The 17,464-nt window shown below is 36.0% G+C and overlaps 1 protein-coding gene across 1 annotated transcript in view; it reads right to left on the minus strand.

Moving 5' to 3' along the window:
- The window catches only part of su(r) (dihydropyrimidine dehydrogenase su(r)), a 34,173-nt gene that overhangs the window by 11,459 nt on the left and 5,250 nt on the right, over positions 1 to 17,464 (minus strand). Inside the window, exons 6-14 of the mRNA XM_090166535.1 lie at positions 16,971 to 17,167; positions 16,366 to 16,447; positions 16,204 to 16,288; positions 16,036 to 16,143; positions 14,714 to 14,883; positions 11,866 to 12,076; positions 9,258 to 9,442; positions 7,224 to 7,439; positions 1,990 to 2,154 (exon numbers count right to left, since the gene is read on the minus strand). Of these exons, the coding sequence (XP_090022661.1) occupies positions 1,990 to 2,154; positions 7,224 to 7,439; positions 9,258 to 9,442; positions 11,866 to 12,076; positions 14,714 to 14,883; positions 16,036 to 16,143; positions 16,204 to 16,288; positions 16,366 to 16,447; positions 16,971 to 17,167 (1,419 nt within the window). The remainder of the gene's footprint in view (positions 1 to 1,989; positions 2,155 to 7,223; positions 7,440 to 9,257; positions 9,443 to 11,865; positions 12,077 to 14,713; positions 14,884 to 16,035; positions 16,144 to 16,203; positions 16,289 to 16,365; positions 16,448 to 16,970; positions 17,168 to 17,464) is intronic.

Below are 17,464 nucleotides of genomic sequence, written 5' to 3' on the forward strand. Positions count from 1 at the left end.
AAATTAAAGGTGGGGGTTATAAAAATTCCGCGTACTAATGTCAACTACCTCTAGTTTCGAGTATATATACCCCAAGTATTCATTTTTTATTAGAACTTTAAAATACACAAAAAAACTTGTACGTCTTGGTGAAATTTCCACTTAAGTCTAATTAAAAAAACTATTTGACAAAAATAGGATAAAAGCGGACGTGGTTAGATAATCAAACCTACTATAAAAAGATTTAAAAAAGGATGGTGTCAGTAAACTAATTTTTTTATAACTTGTCGACAATGCATATTTTTGAATGTATATGAAATGATATTTCAAAAATTTTACTTAAGATATCAGGGATTTTGAGTACACGCAATTCCCTACTCTGTTAAAAATATCCATAAAATATTTTCACTAGCAAATGCGCAACACGTTGAACCCTAAATTTCCAAATTGATAGTGAGCCAGCGAGGGCACGATATCACATTTCGTTTGAACGTATAATTTACCTTTCAATCGCAAACGGTGCAAGTTAACGCTAATACCCAATTTCGGGGTCCTAATTCCGAAAATTTACAATGACAAGGAGAGTACACGGGGTGTTTATTGCCGATTTTGTTCAAAGTCGGGCGTAATGTAGACCTATATAAGATATGAAATTTCCCGAAAGGAGACGTTGCACTACCCATTCGATTTGCCATGGCAACCGTAAATGTTTTGGACCACTTTTTCCTTATTTTACCCAAAAATTTCCAATTTACCCTAATGCCCAATTTCGGTGCCCTAAAATACCCACAATTGAAAGGGTGCGATATAACCTAACGGTCGCCGAAAATTGACACTGAGACAGCGAGGGTACGAAATTATCTATCGATCGATGCCGAACATATCAACCCGCGTATCAACAGACCGCAAGTATGGTCGTATTTATTTTCTTCGCCATGGTCAACAACTCATCTCATATAATTTTCGGGGTGAAGTGTTTAATGTTCATAATTGTCGGGGTTATTTGGAGGGGTTAGTATTTGGTATTGTAATGTTAAGCTCAAGCCTTATTGCTCCACCTAAAATCTAATAGATTTAAGTTCCTAGTTGCACAGTTATAGTACTAGTAGTTAATGCTAACAATTGGCATATATAGTAGGCCTACCGGACATAGTAGACGTCAGGTATCAAAAATTGTTACACATTTTAGGTTTGGTAAAACTACCATTACTAAGAAAGAAGGTGCAGCTGATTTTCATTGTGAGGAATATTTTCGTAAGTATGCTTTAAGCACAATTTTAAGTATGAATAACGATACACCATTTAAATGAAAGAATAAACAGCATTAGGATAAAAATTTCGCGACATAAAACTTTTTAATGTTACTTATGTTCATATAAAATAGCTAACGCTTAATCTATGACCTAAGCTAATTTTAATGAGGAACAGCAGATGTCGCCTTAACGTTTTAGGTTCAGTTGGAGATTGGCTTAGCCTCTATTTCTAATTTATTGATTCCGAAAATTGTATCTTCAATAAATAATAATAATCAGCACCACCTTAGACCTAAGTCACCAAGCGACTCTTAAAGCCATTAATTCAGGTGGCTGGGTACAATGCATAGGAGGGTGGTGGCAACTATTACCGTTAACCTCAACAAGTTTTTATGGAAGGGGAAACTGAAGAGCTTAAACCAGTGGGGAGAGAACATGCAAACTCAACGCAGAAGGAGTTGTTCCAAGTTTTTACCCAGTGGCCAGTGCCACACGGTGTTTTCGAACCCGGCTCCTCTTGCTGCGAGGTGAAGGTGCTAACCACTCCGCCACCCCACTAATTATCTTGTAGATTCTTTCGCTGAGTAAACTTCTTTCCCTTAATTCTAATGATGTGTATATTGACATTTTGGGTACCGGAAAGAAATTGAAATGTTAATATGGTTTTCAGTATATTTTGCCATTTGGAAACCATTGGCTCTTCAGGAATCTCTTCGGTTGGCTGAAGCCGCCAAAGATCTCTCTCATAAACACTTACGTGGTCTGGAAAATCTTCTTTTAACTCTGAGATAGCTCGAAGCCAATATCCGGTGGTTTTTTCGGTGATTTCCTCGATATTAAGGAATGATCCTTGGCCCGGTCCGAAAATATGTCCAGATGTCGTTCCTCTGATAATTCGCGGAGACACGTTAGTGCTGACATCCTACGGATATAAATAAACCAAATAGTACGAACTGTCATTGTATGTCCCTTTGTGTGACATGGTCAAGATTAATTTAAGAAGTATGATTTTCTAAAGTAAATCGTCACGAAGAATTTAAGAAATATAATTTTCTATAAAAAATAATTTCCAAATTAATTCAATTATTTTTTTAACATACTGAGTCATAAGTACATGTAGGCCTCTGCGTAACATTGCCATAGAAAAAATTCAATGAGACCTTAATAGTTGATTTTATAAAATAAAAAGTGGTCTGGCCCAACTTGTTAAAATGTGGCTCTTACGTCACAAGACCCAGCTTTATTCAGTGTTGCCAATGCTTGAAAGTTGAAATTCCCATTGCTGGGTAGTAAATTTCCCACAAATTCCCACACCCCTATTTAGCCCCACCCGCAACGAAAACTCAACGGGAAACATGCCATAATTTTCAATATTATTGAAAAATTAACTTTTTAAATCTCCGAGGGGACAAAACCACCGTGTGACGGTGAGCGTTAACGGATGCATTTGCGGTTTGGTTTGGATGGTGTTTTTTCGCTCACCGTCGTGACGGTTTGGTGATTTACGTTTTTGTAATGTTTATACGTAGGTTGTGAGTGTTGAATTTGTTGTGTTTGTGTTCTGATGGTTGTGCATGGTAAAAATTGTGAAAATTTACATTTCAATTTTGCAACTGGTTTACCTAAACCAGATTCTAAAAAAGGCAGATCTGATTCACTCGCACCATTTTCATGCTCAATAGTAAATACACCAATGTAAATTTTAATGTTTTTAAGTGCTTAGCAGGGCCGGCTTCAGGGCTTCGTGCTTCACAGTGCTTTCCGAGGGCCCCGCTTTTAGTGTCAAACTTTTTCGGGCTCCTATCTTGTATCTTGCTGCCTATATGCCCCTCCACACCGTAATGCCGGGCCTGTTGCTTAGGACCTCTAAAGGTCCAGCCCTCGGCATGTAGTTACATCCGAAACATCTTATGTAATCCATACATATCATGTTTTAATCTATAAGCCTTTCCATAAATTAGCTACGACAGCCAGTGCCGGATTAAGACCATTGGGGGCCTCTAGGCTATCGGGGGCCCCTTTAATTCAAGTAGAGGACTCAAGGATGGACTAAGAGGGTAGCTAAGCAAACCAACTTTTTCTAGAGTTGACACAATGACCATTTTGAAAATGGGAAATGGTTTTTTTCCATGGGCGCCCGCAGAGGTGTGCAAACGGGGAAATTGCTCCACCCCCCTTTCTTTAGTTATACCTCTTTACTCCCCCCCCCCCCGAATTGGGCCTTGCCCTGTTGTTTTTTCTGTTAAACTTTTTGGGGAGTGCAGTGACGAAGAAGAGTGATCCAGTTACTTGAAATGTGTGTTACATCAATTTCGGGTAACTTATATCCCTATTCCTACTAAGCTTTAGCTATAGCTAGTTCATTTATCGGATCGTTGTATGTGTAAAGGTTGTATATTTCATCGGGCGAGTTCGCTATATGACTTGAAATTATTTCTGCCGGCGTCCATGCTCTCAGTAGCGTAGGGGGTGGACTTGCCCCTTGGTCCACCCATCTGGCTATGCCACTGCATGCTCCTCTCTATTTGAACTCTGTTTGAACCCAAAAACCAACCTTTTTCTATTTGACTAGGTAAAAACCTAACTTTTCGCCCTACCACTCTAAGACCAAGCACTTAATTACATACGTTCCTGAATTCCATATGTGACAATTCACAACGTAACTTAAACCAAAAAATAAATAAAAATGCCATAGCACCCACTTAAAGGAAGCAATAACTGGACCATGATGATCCAAATTATAGTTCGACTAATCAAATTTGTTTAATGTTGGGAAAATGTTGTCAATTCAAATACTAACGATGTTTATATGAAAGACTATGTTGGGGCCAAACAAAATGAACAGGGGTGGGGCAACCCCCTCTCTGCTGAGCGGCCTGACACGGAGTCACAGAGTGGACAAGAGATTGGTTATGCAAGGTTACAAGGTAGTCGTTTTGGTACGGTTCTACCTCTATAGATCACCGTAAAACGAAATAGAGGCTACGCGGCAGTAGCGGACTGGGTCTAAAAATGTGGACTGCCAGGGGTCAAAGGGGGCCCACCCAAAACCAGAGGCGTAGACAGGGGGAGACACCCTCCGAAAAAGGAACATTCCCCCCTGAAATATTGTTTTATGTTAATAATTTTTTCGCTTTCAGTATTTTTACTCAATTGTGTGCGAACTACGCTACTGCCGAAAACTAGAAGGATAAATGCTGAAATATTTTTAATCAAATCAACGAATACCACTGGGCATGCCTCAGGCTGGAATCAAACCAGCGACCTGTGGGTTGCGGTCCCAACGCTTCTTCCATTTGGACTACCTAAGCCCACAATAAAGGTGTTCCCTTGTTTCGCGTAAAATATATATCCCGATTTTTTATTAAGCCATAGCATTTTATAAATCACCTAGTAGTAACAGTTCCTTTCAATTGGAATACTCTTTGAAACGGCAACTCATAGGTCGCTGGTTCGTCGCCATTTATAGCGATATAATGTTTTTAATAATTACAGATAACATATTAAAGGCAATATACAGTCGATACTAAATGTAAACATAATTATACAGATTGTTATTATTAGTTTATATTTTAGACAAATGCTAGCTTTTTAAATAGGTATACGGTGCCGAAATTTTACTTATTAACCGGTTGTTTAAAAGCATGTTTCATGTTCCACTATATTTTGAGTAATCGTTGGAATACACTAGATGACTGTGCGAATCTGTCCATAATTGCTTTTAAATCCAATTCATCTAACAATTACAAATACTCGGGCTTAGCCAAACTTTTAAAAAGGTGTTAAAAATGGTTAAAATTGTTTTGAAACTGAATCCACGCTGAACCGCCAGCGCCTCGGCACCCCGACGATGTCATTGGAACTTTTTTTTAAATAAAATATTAAGTTTTAGTTTTATTCAGTAAAAATAGAATTTAATATTGAAAGTTTTGGAACTTCTATTATACTTTGAAGCTACTATAATGTTGACATATTGTTGAAGGTTTAAGGTGTCCCACTGACCAAATTTATCATGGGGCCCACCTGCCATCGGGCAGGCCCAGTCTATGGCCAGTCCGCCACTGCTACGCGGTACCTTATCCCAACTTACTCGAATTCGTTTTTTAGTGTTTTTCGGAAGAGTATTTCATATTTCATTTATATTATAAATATTAAAAAAAGAATCAAAATAGTTTCAAAGTTATTGATTGTTTTCATTTTGAAAAAACATGCCGTAAAACTGTTATTAAAATTAAATAAGCTTAATGTTTTTTAGCGTATTGACAAGGGATCTTTCGGGGCCCCCTGACCCTCGGGGGCCCCTAGGCAAGTGCCTAGTGTGCCTAATTCTTAATCCGGCACTGACGACAGCCTAACTTCTTGAAATGGTGCAATGAACCCTATTGGACGAATTCACTAGCTCTATTTAGTGGGAGAGCTGAGTGAAGCATTGTAGAAGTGAGAAAAAAACAGTAAACAAGAAAGCCACGTTAATTTATAGAAAGGCTTATGGGACCTATCCGCAAATCCAGTAGACATAATTTTGCTTGGTTAAATACGCGAAAAGGTAGAAAAGTTCATAATGAAAAAGGGGGCAAAAAGAGCTAAACCCTAAACAAATTTAAAGTCATAACGAGTTACTCGTACCAATAGGTCTTCGCGAATAGAGTGTTCTATAAAATCGGCCCAAAACCGGCCAAATGTTTCATACAGACTATAGAGCTAGTTTAGCAGGACTAACAACATTTGTTATTCTTTGGGTTAAGAGAATTCGGCTTATGTCCTGTTTTTATATGAATATTTTAGAGACGTACCTTTTAGGAGTTGTCGGAGGGACACTAGGTGTTGAAGTATGTTTGGGGTTAAGAATTTTTTCATGATCTAAGTTTCTTTTTAAACCTAATGATTAATTTGGGACTAGTATTTTGCTTATTCGCCATCATACATTTATTACAAAAATCATTTAAAATAAGAAAAAGGGCGAGGAAATCCGGAAATTAGTGAAGCCTAGGCTAGCAACTATGCTACTCCTAAAAATCGACTGCTCTCAATTTCTTACGGGTTTGCCAGATAAATATTTTTCTCTCACACGAAAAACCGGCCAAACCTTCACCTCCTCCGAACTCAAAAGGGGGAAAGCACACCACACCGATTTTATAGAACGCTCTATTAAATAAAGACGGGAAACTCGGACCAAATAGATCTTCGATTCAAAAACGAATTAAAAAGTAATTTCTACTGGTAGAATCCCTATTTGGGGCTCATCAGTACCGTGTAGGCTAAAAAATATCTCTATGAGTTTTATGCATTACCTAATTTCACAAAAAGTAAATTGCCTTGCTTGAGGACCCACAAGTTCACTTGAAAAGTCTCCTTCAGACCGACTTGAGGTCATTCTTTCAACCGATAACAAATGCGTTATTTGAACTAAAAACTATTTAAGATAAACCTGATATCAGATTATCTGCATTAACGTTGAATATTATCAGATCAGTTGATACGGTTCCAAATTCAAACCGGATAGATTAAATCTGAAACTAATCTGAATTAATTTTAACCCCACAGACAGAAGGTAAGCGGATTTCAGATGCCAGGCGATTATCGATTGGGCATATCCCCGATTAAATTCGTTTCAAAATATTCACCACTCTTTATTGAGTTCAGATCGGTTAATCTAGAGAATGAATCACATACAATTTGAGATCAAATTGCTCGGGGGGGGGGCATATAAAAGATAAACTTGATCTGACTAACTGATTATCTTCACATATCCGAAAACTATTACTTAAATAACGTTAGTTTAGGTAGTATTGATGGGTCCCAAATAGGGAGAAACAAGTCTATCGTTCGAAATTGTGGCTATTTTAATTAAATATTAATTCGTTTTTGACTCGGAGATTTATTTGGTCTGAGTTCCGCGTCTTTTACTCATTCTCGAAGGCCTATAGTAGCTCGTAATTTAATTAATTTCTAAAATTTGTTTAGGGTTGAGCATTTCTGAACGGGACATACCTCATCCAAAGAAAACGTTTTGGTGACCACGAACCCCCATCCTGTTTCAAACGCCCTCCGGATCATGGCTGCGGACGTGCAGGGTGGAGCGCTGGCCAGCCCAAAGGGATTTTTGAATTTCATGCCACACATCTCGACGCTGATATCGACCAAATCAATCGGGGTGTAGAACTTTGGCAAACACACTTTCTCCGGAATGGACAATCCAGCTGAGTTCTGATCAAATTTAATTTCAATTATATAGCAGAAATATTAAACTTACGAGGAGACTCCCCTAGGTGATAATCACCGATTTTGTTGAAACTAGGTGGGTACATAGACCTTATGGTAACATGAAATTTCACCAAGGGAAAAGTTGCAATGGGCATTAGTTTCGGCATGGCAACCGAAAATGTTTTTGACAACACAGTACGTATATTTTCTCATTGAAAATAACATGGGAATCTGAGCGTTTCTCAGGAAAATTTTCAAAATCAAAAATATGGATCAAAATTGACAAATGAAATTAATTTTATGATATTTTGATGAATTTTGGTCAATTTGATCAAATTTTATGAGAATCGGTAAAAATGGAGAAAAGCGAAATATAAAAATAAAAAGTTGTATTTACCAACTAATCGCCAAATCGACGGTAATAAATGAATTTTATCAAAATTAATAAAATATAATTTAGATGTTTGAATTTGATCAAAATTAATAATTTTAATTAGAATTATTATTATTATTTTTTAGAAGTGCTCTGATTCCCATGTCATTTTCAATGGGAAAATATACATACTGTGTTGTCAAAAACATTTCCGGTTGCCATGGCGAAACTAATGCACATTGAAATTTTTCCCTTGGTGAAATTTCTTGTTACCATAAGGTCTACGTACCCACCTAGTTTCAACAAAATCGGTGATAATCACCTCGGGTAGTCTCCTCGTTAGTAGAAACACGCGAGCAATTTCTTGAAATTTTATCTGCGCCATTTGGAGTTGGCTCCAGATTTTTTATTTCTACCCTTCCAATGTAAAGCAAATTAGCCTTTTCAGTTCGCATTGAGCCACCTAGGGACATAAAAGCGTTTGCTGTTTCCAACGGTGAAGAAAATCATTAAAAGACTTTCAAAGAAACACGAACAAATTGGTTAAACCTGGTCGATACAGAATATCGCAATTCACATTTTATAGTGAATTTCTGTTTTAACAAACGCGAATAGTTAATTTGTCTGAAATTTCAGTGGAATTACAACCAAGGTTTAGCTTTTATTTTGGTTTAACTTCTTTTTAAATTAATTTAAATAGCGATAATTTAAGTTAAACATTTTATTTAACTACCTTAAGCGATCTCGTGGTATTGCTCTTATTTTCTAAAGAAATCAAGTCAAATCAAACCCGATTTCTTGATTTGGTTTCTGATTTCGTTTTAACTTTACCTTTTATTTTTCTTGCAAAAATTCCTAATGATCTTAAAGAACATTTTCCCAGAAAAATATGAAATATTTGGATTACATTTATATAAACTTATACGTTTAAAATACAGTGTCGAAGTTGTAGGGTTCATAATAGTAAACTAGTGTGTTAAGTCGGAAAATATTCCGTAAAATGACCCAGGCCGTTTTACCGGAAAATATTCCGTATTTTTCCATGAAAAAATATTTAATTCCATGATTAGTCTAATATTGTTTGCAAATTTAAATAAAGCGGAATTTTCACCTCATTTTTTCGAATCTGAAAGTAAAACTAAACCTCTAGACTACGTTTAAACTGATTATCAATGTAACACTATTAATGTTTTGTAATATGTTTACTGTTATTAGACGTTTTATATAGATAAAAAGTTAAAAAAATTAAAAACTCTTAAAAAGTAATTTATGTTTAAATTTTTTATTTTTCCGATTTCCGGAAATTTTCCGGAACATTTTCTGGCAATTTTTCCGGAAAATAACCAACACTTTATTAAACTAACTCTCCAGGGTGTGGTCGGAATATCAGTCCACTAATATTTACAATTTGACCGGCATATTGGGAAAAATAAACATTAAATAGATACCTGCAGATATTTGTGCATTTGCCAAGCAGCAATTTTGCCATCGTTGACAGCTTCCACAGTAGTTTCAGCCACTCCGGCGACATCTCCGCCGCAGAATACCCAAGGCTCCGAGGTTGACATGGTTTGAGAGTCTACCTCAGGCAAACCCCATTTCGAAAATTTGAGTGGACTCAAAGCTTCAATTACTATTAAAATAAAAATATATATTTAAAATATTGATTTTTCCCTTGCTGAAAGCTAAGTTCTATTTTTATGAGCATGCTGAAATTAGCCTTATCAGTTTGCATAGCCCACTTAGCCACTTGATTTTTGTCTGGTAAGCATACATTTTTACCATTTTGAAACACAAAGCGTCTGTTAAATGCTAATGCTAAAGATATAACACCAAAATAAAACCCAGTTTAATTTTTAGAAGCTATTTCGGTTGAACCAAAAACTTAGTTATTTCCGGTTATATTTATGAAATCGTGTGATGCCTTTTGCTACCGCCCAACTACCCAAGATTGCGGCTAATGCTAATGTTTGATCGCATGTATATTCTTTGCTATTTAAGAAACGTAACCGCTAACTCTCTCAAATAGAAAAGTGTTTCACAATATATTTAATTCGTTTCAATGGGTTTTAACTAGTATTTGGGTTTGACAATTGAAAGCTGTAAACGTCATTTATTTGGATGGAAATGAGGTATATTCCCGTGGGTCGAAAAATTGATCGAATTCTAATTTTGCAATCCCATTGGGTCAAATCCCATTTATTCGAAAAAGTAATATAAAATTGAAATCTGTTTATTTGGTTAGGTTAGGTAAGGTTAGTTTAGGTTAGGTTAGGTTTAATGCTTTCACTTGTGAGCAAACAAAATGTCGGTCGAATGGGATTCGATTGAATGAGAATCGACCCAATGGGACAAAAGCTGAAAATGATCATGAATTCGACAATTTTTATGTATAACTCTGTAAAAAATAATGATTTAATCCTTTAAAGTATCGCGTTTACAGGGTTTAGTTTCTGAATTAGCAGATATCATCGAATTTTTCGTATTTCTTATTTAAAATATTTTAACTTAATAAATGAACTAATAACATTTGAATGTTCTAAAATGTTTCAATTTTAATATCTGTGATAGTCTTATGAAATAAAAACTTAATTATATCACTTCCGGTGTGGGAAAGTATTTAAAAGGGGATTTCTATTCTTTGTAATAATGAAGTTCTAAAGATTAGCGAAGGTTTGTTTGACATAAAGTGGGGTGTATCTGCTTTAGAAAAGTGTTTTTTTATAATGTTAGAAAATAAGTTTCAAAGAACTCCCATTTACGAGAATCGGTAAATGTACGATCCTGGATAATCCTCGATGTAATCTTTGATAAAACTAAACACCATTACACGAAGAAAATCCAAGTGTGTGTTTTACTTCAAACATGTACGGATGGAAGAACTTTCAAGTACTTCACAGTATGGGTATAGTGACCAAGAGGAAATTAACCTTGGAAAATATTACTAGCAGCTGTAATAGTTCCATAATTTGGTATAAAAATGTAATTCCTGGTAATTTTCAAACAAAGTTAATAATTTATTATTTATTACATTATTGGTCATAAAATTTTTTTAGTTTAATATCGTCTCAAATTTGCAAACCAATCTTCTCTGCATTCAATAAATGTAAATATTGATCCATGACTACTTTCCTCTACTTTTCTATAAACTGTTTGATTGTTAATTTGTTATTTAAACTGTTTGATTGTTAAATTGTTCTTTAAACTGTCTGATTGTTAAATGTTGCTTCAAACTGTTTGATTTATAAATTGTTCTTTAAACTGTTTGATTGTTAATTTGTTCTTTAAACTGTTTGTTTGTGAAATTGTTCTTAAAACTGTTTGATTGTTAAATTGTTCTTTAAACTGTTTGATTGTTAAATTGTTCTTAAAACTGTTTTATTGTTAAATTGTTCTTAAAACTGTTTGATTGTTCTTTAAACTGTTTGATTGTTCTTAAATTGTTTGATTGTTCTTTAAACTGTTTGATTATTCTTTAAACTGTTTGATTGTTCTTTAAACTGATTGATTGTTCTTTAAACTGTTTGATTGTTCTTTAAACTGATTGATTGTTCTTTAAACTGATTGATTGTTCTTTAAACTGTTTCATTGTTAAAAGGTCCTTTAAACTTTATGATTGTTAAATGGTCCTTTAAACTGCTTGTTTGTGAAATTGTTCTTCAAACTGTTTCATTGTTAAATTGTTTGATTGTTAAATATTTCTTTGAACTGTTTGATTGTTGATTTTTCTTTATTTTCGTAGTAAATTAAAATACCACCATTATAGAGTTATTAGTTGGTTGCTCGAAGAGTAGACAAAAATAGTGTTGCATGGTTTTACACTACAAAACTTGGGACGACATTAATAGTTACGTTAATCTGTGTCTAGCTATTATCTTTCGGTAAAATATTTTAAAAATTGTACCGATACTTTAAATTTCAAGTTTACAAGAAAAGGAACACTTACAGAATTTCTTATATGTATGGAGGAAATTCAAAAAATAATTCAACCAAAAATAAACGTTGTATGTTCGAAATATGGAATTGTAAAAATGCTGATAAATGTGTTTAAATAACCTTCCGAATTCTTCAGCGCAGATCCAAATGCTGAGATTACAAAATCAGCCTTGATTTTGACTGTTTGCTCCTCGTCTTCGATCCAATTTCCGGCTTCGTCCTGCTCCGTTCGACAAAACTCAATGGCCACAATGCGGCCTCCTTTCACCGAAATCCGCTTCGGGGACACGAACGGTAGAAACTCGCACGATTCATCTTTGGCAATATCCACCTGCGGAATTGCATAAGTCACATATTAATAACTTTAATCAGCTAGGCTAGTAGCCAAGGTACCACGTTAGACCGAAGCTATCTAGCGACTTTTATTGCCATTAATTAATGTGGATGGATTCTGCAAGCTGACACAGCTCACAGCTTCCTACACTCACTACAATCGTTAACTTCACCAAGTTTTTATGGCAACCGAAAACTTCGGGGAAAACCCTTTAACCAGTGGGGAAAAAACTCAACGCGGAAGCAGTTGTTTCGAGTTTTTAACCAGTGCAACAGGCTGGGACCTAACCCAGCTTCTCTTGCTGCGTAAGTATCTTCTCCCGACGGAAATTGTTTTAATGGTAACCTGTTTGGCCAATGACTACGGAAATTATTACACGAGTAAAGACTGAAAACTCTCTGGTAGTTCTAGGTAACGATGAATAAGAAATTGCCGACGACGGCCTATTTGAATGAAATTTAAGGAAAGGGTTTTAAAATATATAAAAGGTGAGGAAAATCGATGGAAATTATTTTAGAAATATATTTTGCTTTTTAAAATAATTCCAAAAAATAACTCTTCAATTCTAAAACATTTCCAATATCTGTGCCTTCATAGATCCCAACTACTCCCCCTTAAATCAACCTTCCAACTGCTTTGATAAAAGCATTTTTTATTTAATAAGAAATTGCCGCCGACAGCCTATTTGAATGATTAGCCAAGGTTTATTGGAAATTAAATCACTTTCAACCAGAAAGATAACGTTAACTTTGGCGAAATATTAACATGAAGTTGACTAGTCCCCTTGCTTTGTGAATGAAGTTATTTTCGAACTTGAGATCTCAACTCCTTTTCATTGGTATTCATCGGATCTAATCTAGCAGTAGTTTTGTGGCAATGAATTTCCTCTTCCGAAAGGCTATCATTGACCGAAATCGTATACTTATTTATGGATAAAACGATACTTATGATAATTACAATAACATTATCAGTTCATTAGAATGTTCTACAGCACAGTTGTTAATTTATTTAAAGAGCTTAAGTTAATATGGAATGTCATTGCCTATTTTAGTGGCAGCTTTGCCGGATTTGGGTAGTTAAATAAATTTAGGTACTACCAAAAATATTTTAAGTTCGGTAGTAATATTGGGTAGTTCTAAATTGATTTTGACAACAAAGTTTTCGCAAAATTAAAATTTACTAGTTTTGGTTAAAAGGCAACTTGTAAGTGTCCTGGTAGGACACAGGGTGGACGGGAAATGTCCGGGGGATATAATTCAGTGACAGCTTGCTTTCACCCTGTGCACAATTTCAATTTTTTCCACGTCTAGCGATAGATTAATCCCACAACTAACCGAATTTCGGTCTACGCTCCGACGGGTCAGGGGGGCGATTCTGTAAAAAGTCGAATGGGAATTCGATCTCGATACCCTATACCATGTCGAGATCGACTTCGACAATTTGCATTGATTTATGCTTATTCGAAATCTTTACCGAATACCATTCGTCGAGATCTCGAAGTTCGAAATCTAGTTTTCGATCGAAAATTCGATTTCGAATATTTACAGAATAGGCTCCCTGGTCACTGAAAGATGTCTGCCTTTGATAGCGGGCACGGGAGGCTATTCTGTAAAAATCAAAAATGACAAAAAATCATCATCCGTCAAAAATGACAATGCGCGTGTGCAGAAGAGGCTGCCTTCGAAATATCAAACTATCAACAGTATTGGTCACATTCAAAATCGTGGCGGTCTGTAATGCTGAAGTAAGTGATTTTAATGAAAAGCTTCGACATTCGGTCGATGGTGCCAATTTAGGTCTTGGGCACCAAGAATAAACAGGTATTTTACGACCGCCTAAGTATTTAGTTTACGATTTGACTGAAATACCGGATAAAGCGTAAAATACTGCCACTACTTAAGCCACATTCACACTAGAACTTAAAACCCACTTTAGGTCGGTTTTAAGGCCAGTTTTGACCGCCTACGATAATTCTTAGTTCACACGTGCGAAATCGCTTCAGCCCGGTTCGCTTATAGCCAAGCCTTAACGCCATTTCAAATTATGACTAGAATTTTGAAAATACTAAAATGTATCCCAAAACAATTAGTTAACATGTTTACTATACATATAGTAATATTATTTGACATTATTTAGAATTTTATCCCCCTTTTTTTGAAAATACGAGCAATTTTACTTCCCCGCCTTGTCGTTTTGAAAGCGTTTCTAAGCGAACCGACTTGGACGAGTTGCTTCCCGAACCAACACGAAGCGATTTCTCACGTTGGTTTTAAAAACCAGTTATCTAAACGAAGCGAATTTAGGGGTAAGTGTGAAAGTAGCTTTAGAATATAACTAACACAATCGATAGTTTGATATTTCGATATCCGCCCCTTCTCCACACGCGCATTGCCATTGTTGGCGGAACGAGATTTATTTGGAATTTTTGACTTTAAGAGAATAGCCTTGCTGGCCGAAAAATAAGTTAATTTTATCTCTATTTTGGTCTTCCACCTACCCCGCGAAAAGGGGTGGTTCTGGAAAATCACTTTGGCATTTGTCTCCAACGTTTCTCCCGTCCTTGTGCCCGGACACTTGCAAATTGCCCTGTAATGTTTGGTACAAATCCTTCAAATGGGCACCGGGGAATGTTACCTCTTCGGGCACCGCCCTCATTTGATTGAATCCTTTTCTGAAAGCGACGAAAACGGACTTGGCTCCGCATCGAAGAGCCGATGTGGCACAGTCGAAGGCCGTGTCTCCTGCTCCCAGCACGACCACTTTGCCGTACAACTTGGGAAGACTAGACTTGCAATTGCACATTCCTTCCAAGGAAATAAAAAAAACCATAATACTAGGATCATACGAAACTTGATAACAAATAAATAATAACTTTTAGAGGTTAAAGGTAATAGTTAGTGTAGGGAACTGTTGGCTCGCGTGGCATGAAGGGCTTGCCACTACCCTCCTACGCTTGGGCCTAAGGTGGTGCCTTGGGTATTAGCCTAGCTGATTAAGTAATACCCAAGGCACCGCCATGTAGGCGCAAGTCAACTTGTGACTTTTCATTCTAATAATTCAGGTGAACAAGTTACAAAACGTAGGAAGGTGGTGGCAAGCTCTTTATGAGACGCGAGTCAAACTCACCTGAGTAGTAGTAGTAGTATATTTCACCTTGGGCATATTTAAACACTAGGGGCCTCTGTGCTGAACTAATCTTTGATTGCGTAAAAGCTCTGAAAATCAGTTTGGTGATATTTTTTGCTAATTGTCATACTTATTTGTATTATTTTACTTATGCTAGGATATAGAGAAATGTATAACAATAAGGTGAAAACTACGGCAGTCATTGCTACAATAACTATTAATTATAGTTTTCACCAAACCTTTACCGAAAATTCACCGTTTGGTACCAAACTTCAATCATCTCGTCTACGTCTTGTTCAGAAACTATATTAACAATTTCCAATCCTTCTGCGTTATCGCGGTATATTAGATTTGAGTACAAAATGTAAGTCTGGCTCGCTCCTAAAAGGATTTGAAAACCGGTCATCGTGATTGGAGGATCGAGTGGCTAACATTTTCACTAAAGCTAATAGAGGTTCGATTGTAGTGATTTTATTTATACTAGATGGCACTAAATTCAACTTTGTGGTGGAAAGGCTATACATACATACTGATTTATTGCTACCACTTCTAACATTATTTCAAGCTATGTTTACTGTAAAAATTATACCAAGAAGATAATAATACAAGTTATAGGCTAATACCCAAGGCACAACCTTAGGCTCAAGTCATCTAGCGCCTTTTCCAAGACTTTAATCAGATGGGGTGTTACAATACGGAGGAGGGTGGTGGCAAGATGTATATCCTAGGTTAAGCTAATGTCAATAATATTTCAGTGGTCAAAATTCATGTATAATGAAATAATATGGTTTGTAAGTTACTTTATTGAGAGACAAATCTACAAAGCTCACCTCTTTTACTGGCTTTTGCAACTTGGGGTAAATACTCCTTCGAAGTGTAAAATCCTTGTTCAGGGGTTAGGTTTTCGAATATTTTATCACGTTTTGACTCGGGTAATCCTAAAATAAATTACATGTTAGTGCATGTTTAGGTGAAAATCTACTGAAATCGTCCTTTACCTATTCCAATAAATACGGCTGACGTTCCGTCATGTTGTAGACTTTTTAAGCTCACATCTTTTCCAAGGGCTTTCCCATACTCTATCTTGGAATGGAACAAATCAAAAAGCCTTTTAATCACTGTGCTTCTTTGAACGAACATTGAGATTTTAAATGAATTACCTTCACACCCAAATCTTTCATTAGGTCTACTTCAAAATTTACCGTATCAAAAGGTAGACGGAATTGGGGAATTTCTGTTGCACTATAAAATGAAAAGATTGAAATCACATTATTCAGTTTTCAAGAAATGGTATCTAAAAAATATCATCTCATTAGATACAGGTTTGAGATACCCGGTATCAATGTAATAAAATTCGTTTTCAGGAATAGGTATCTATTAATTTCCTTTTCATACAGTTTTGAGCTACAATGTAACCATAGATTAAGGAAGGCATATCTTCCTTAGTCTATGGTGTAACATTATTTCATTTTCAGGAAAAGATATCGAAGATTTTACTCTGTCTGTAGATAAAGTTTCGAGAAACCGAGAAAGATTGCAATCACATTATTCAGTTTTCGGGAATAAATAAATGGCACGTCTATAAAGATAACGTTTTGAGAAATCGGGCAAAATTGTAATAACATTAGTTACTTTTCAGGAATAGGTATCTACAAATTTCATCTCTATAAAGAGCATTTAGCGTTTCGTCTTTGATCCGCAATAATCCGCTTATATTTGAACAGCAATGAATCGAGAATTGAAAGGTTATCTGTGCTGTTTTTACCTTAAACCTCCTGAAAATTGTTCCTTTTCGTAAATGGTCAAATGATCGTAGCCCAGTCGAGCTAGGAACGTGGCACAACTGATGGAAGCGGGACCTCCCCCGACTAAAGCGATTCTAGAGTGATACACGTCGGCCATTTCTGAGGGAGGAGGCAGTTCGGGTGGCCTGATCTGAGGAACTTTCATCGTTTTGAAGATCTGCGTAATTAATTAAAAACAAGATGAAAACAAGAGTAATTTATTTCAACTTACAAGGAGAGTACCCGAGGTGTTTATTGTTCAAAGTCGGGCGTAATGTAGACCTATATGAAATATGAAATTTCCCAAAAGGAGACGTTGCACTACACATTCGATTTGCTATGGCAACCGAAAATGTTTTTGATCACTTAAAACAATAAAATCTCCATTTAAAAAAGCATGGGATTTCCTCGGTTTCACAGGTTCCTAGCTACGAAAATTTTGAAAAATTTTGAAAATCACGAAATGTGTAATTTG

The sequence above is a fragment of the Leiobunum rupestre genome, chromosome 2 (assembly GCF_980474605.1).
Source record: "Leiobunum rupestre chromosome 2, qqLeiRupe1.1.hap1, whole genome shotgun sequence".
NCBI classification, from domain to species: Eukaryota; Metazoa; Arthropoda; class Arachnida; order Opiliones; family Sclerosomatidae; genus Leiobunum; species Leiobunum rupestre.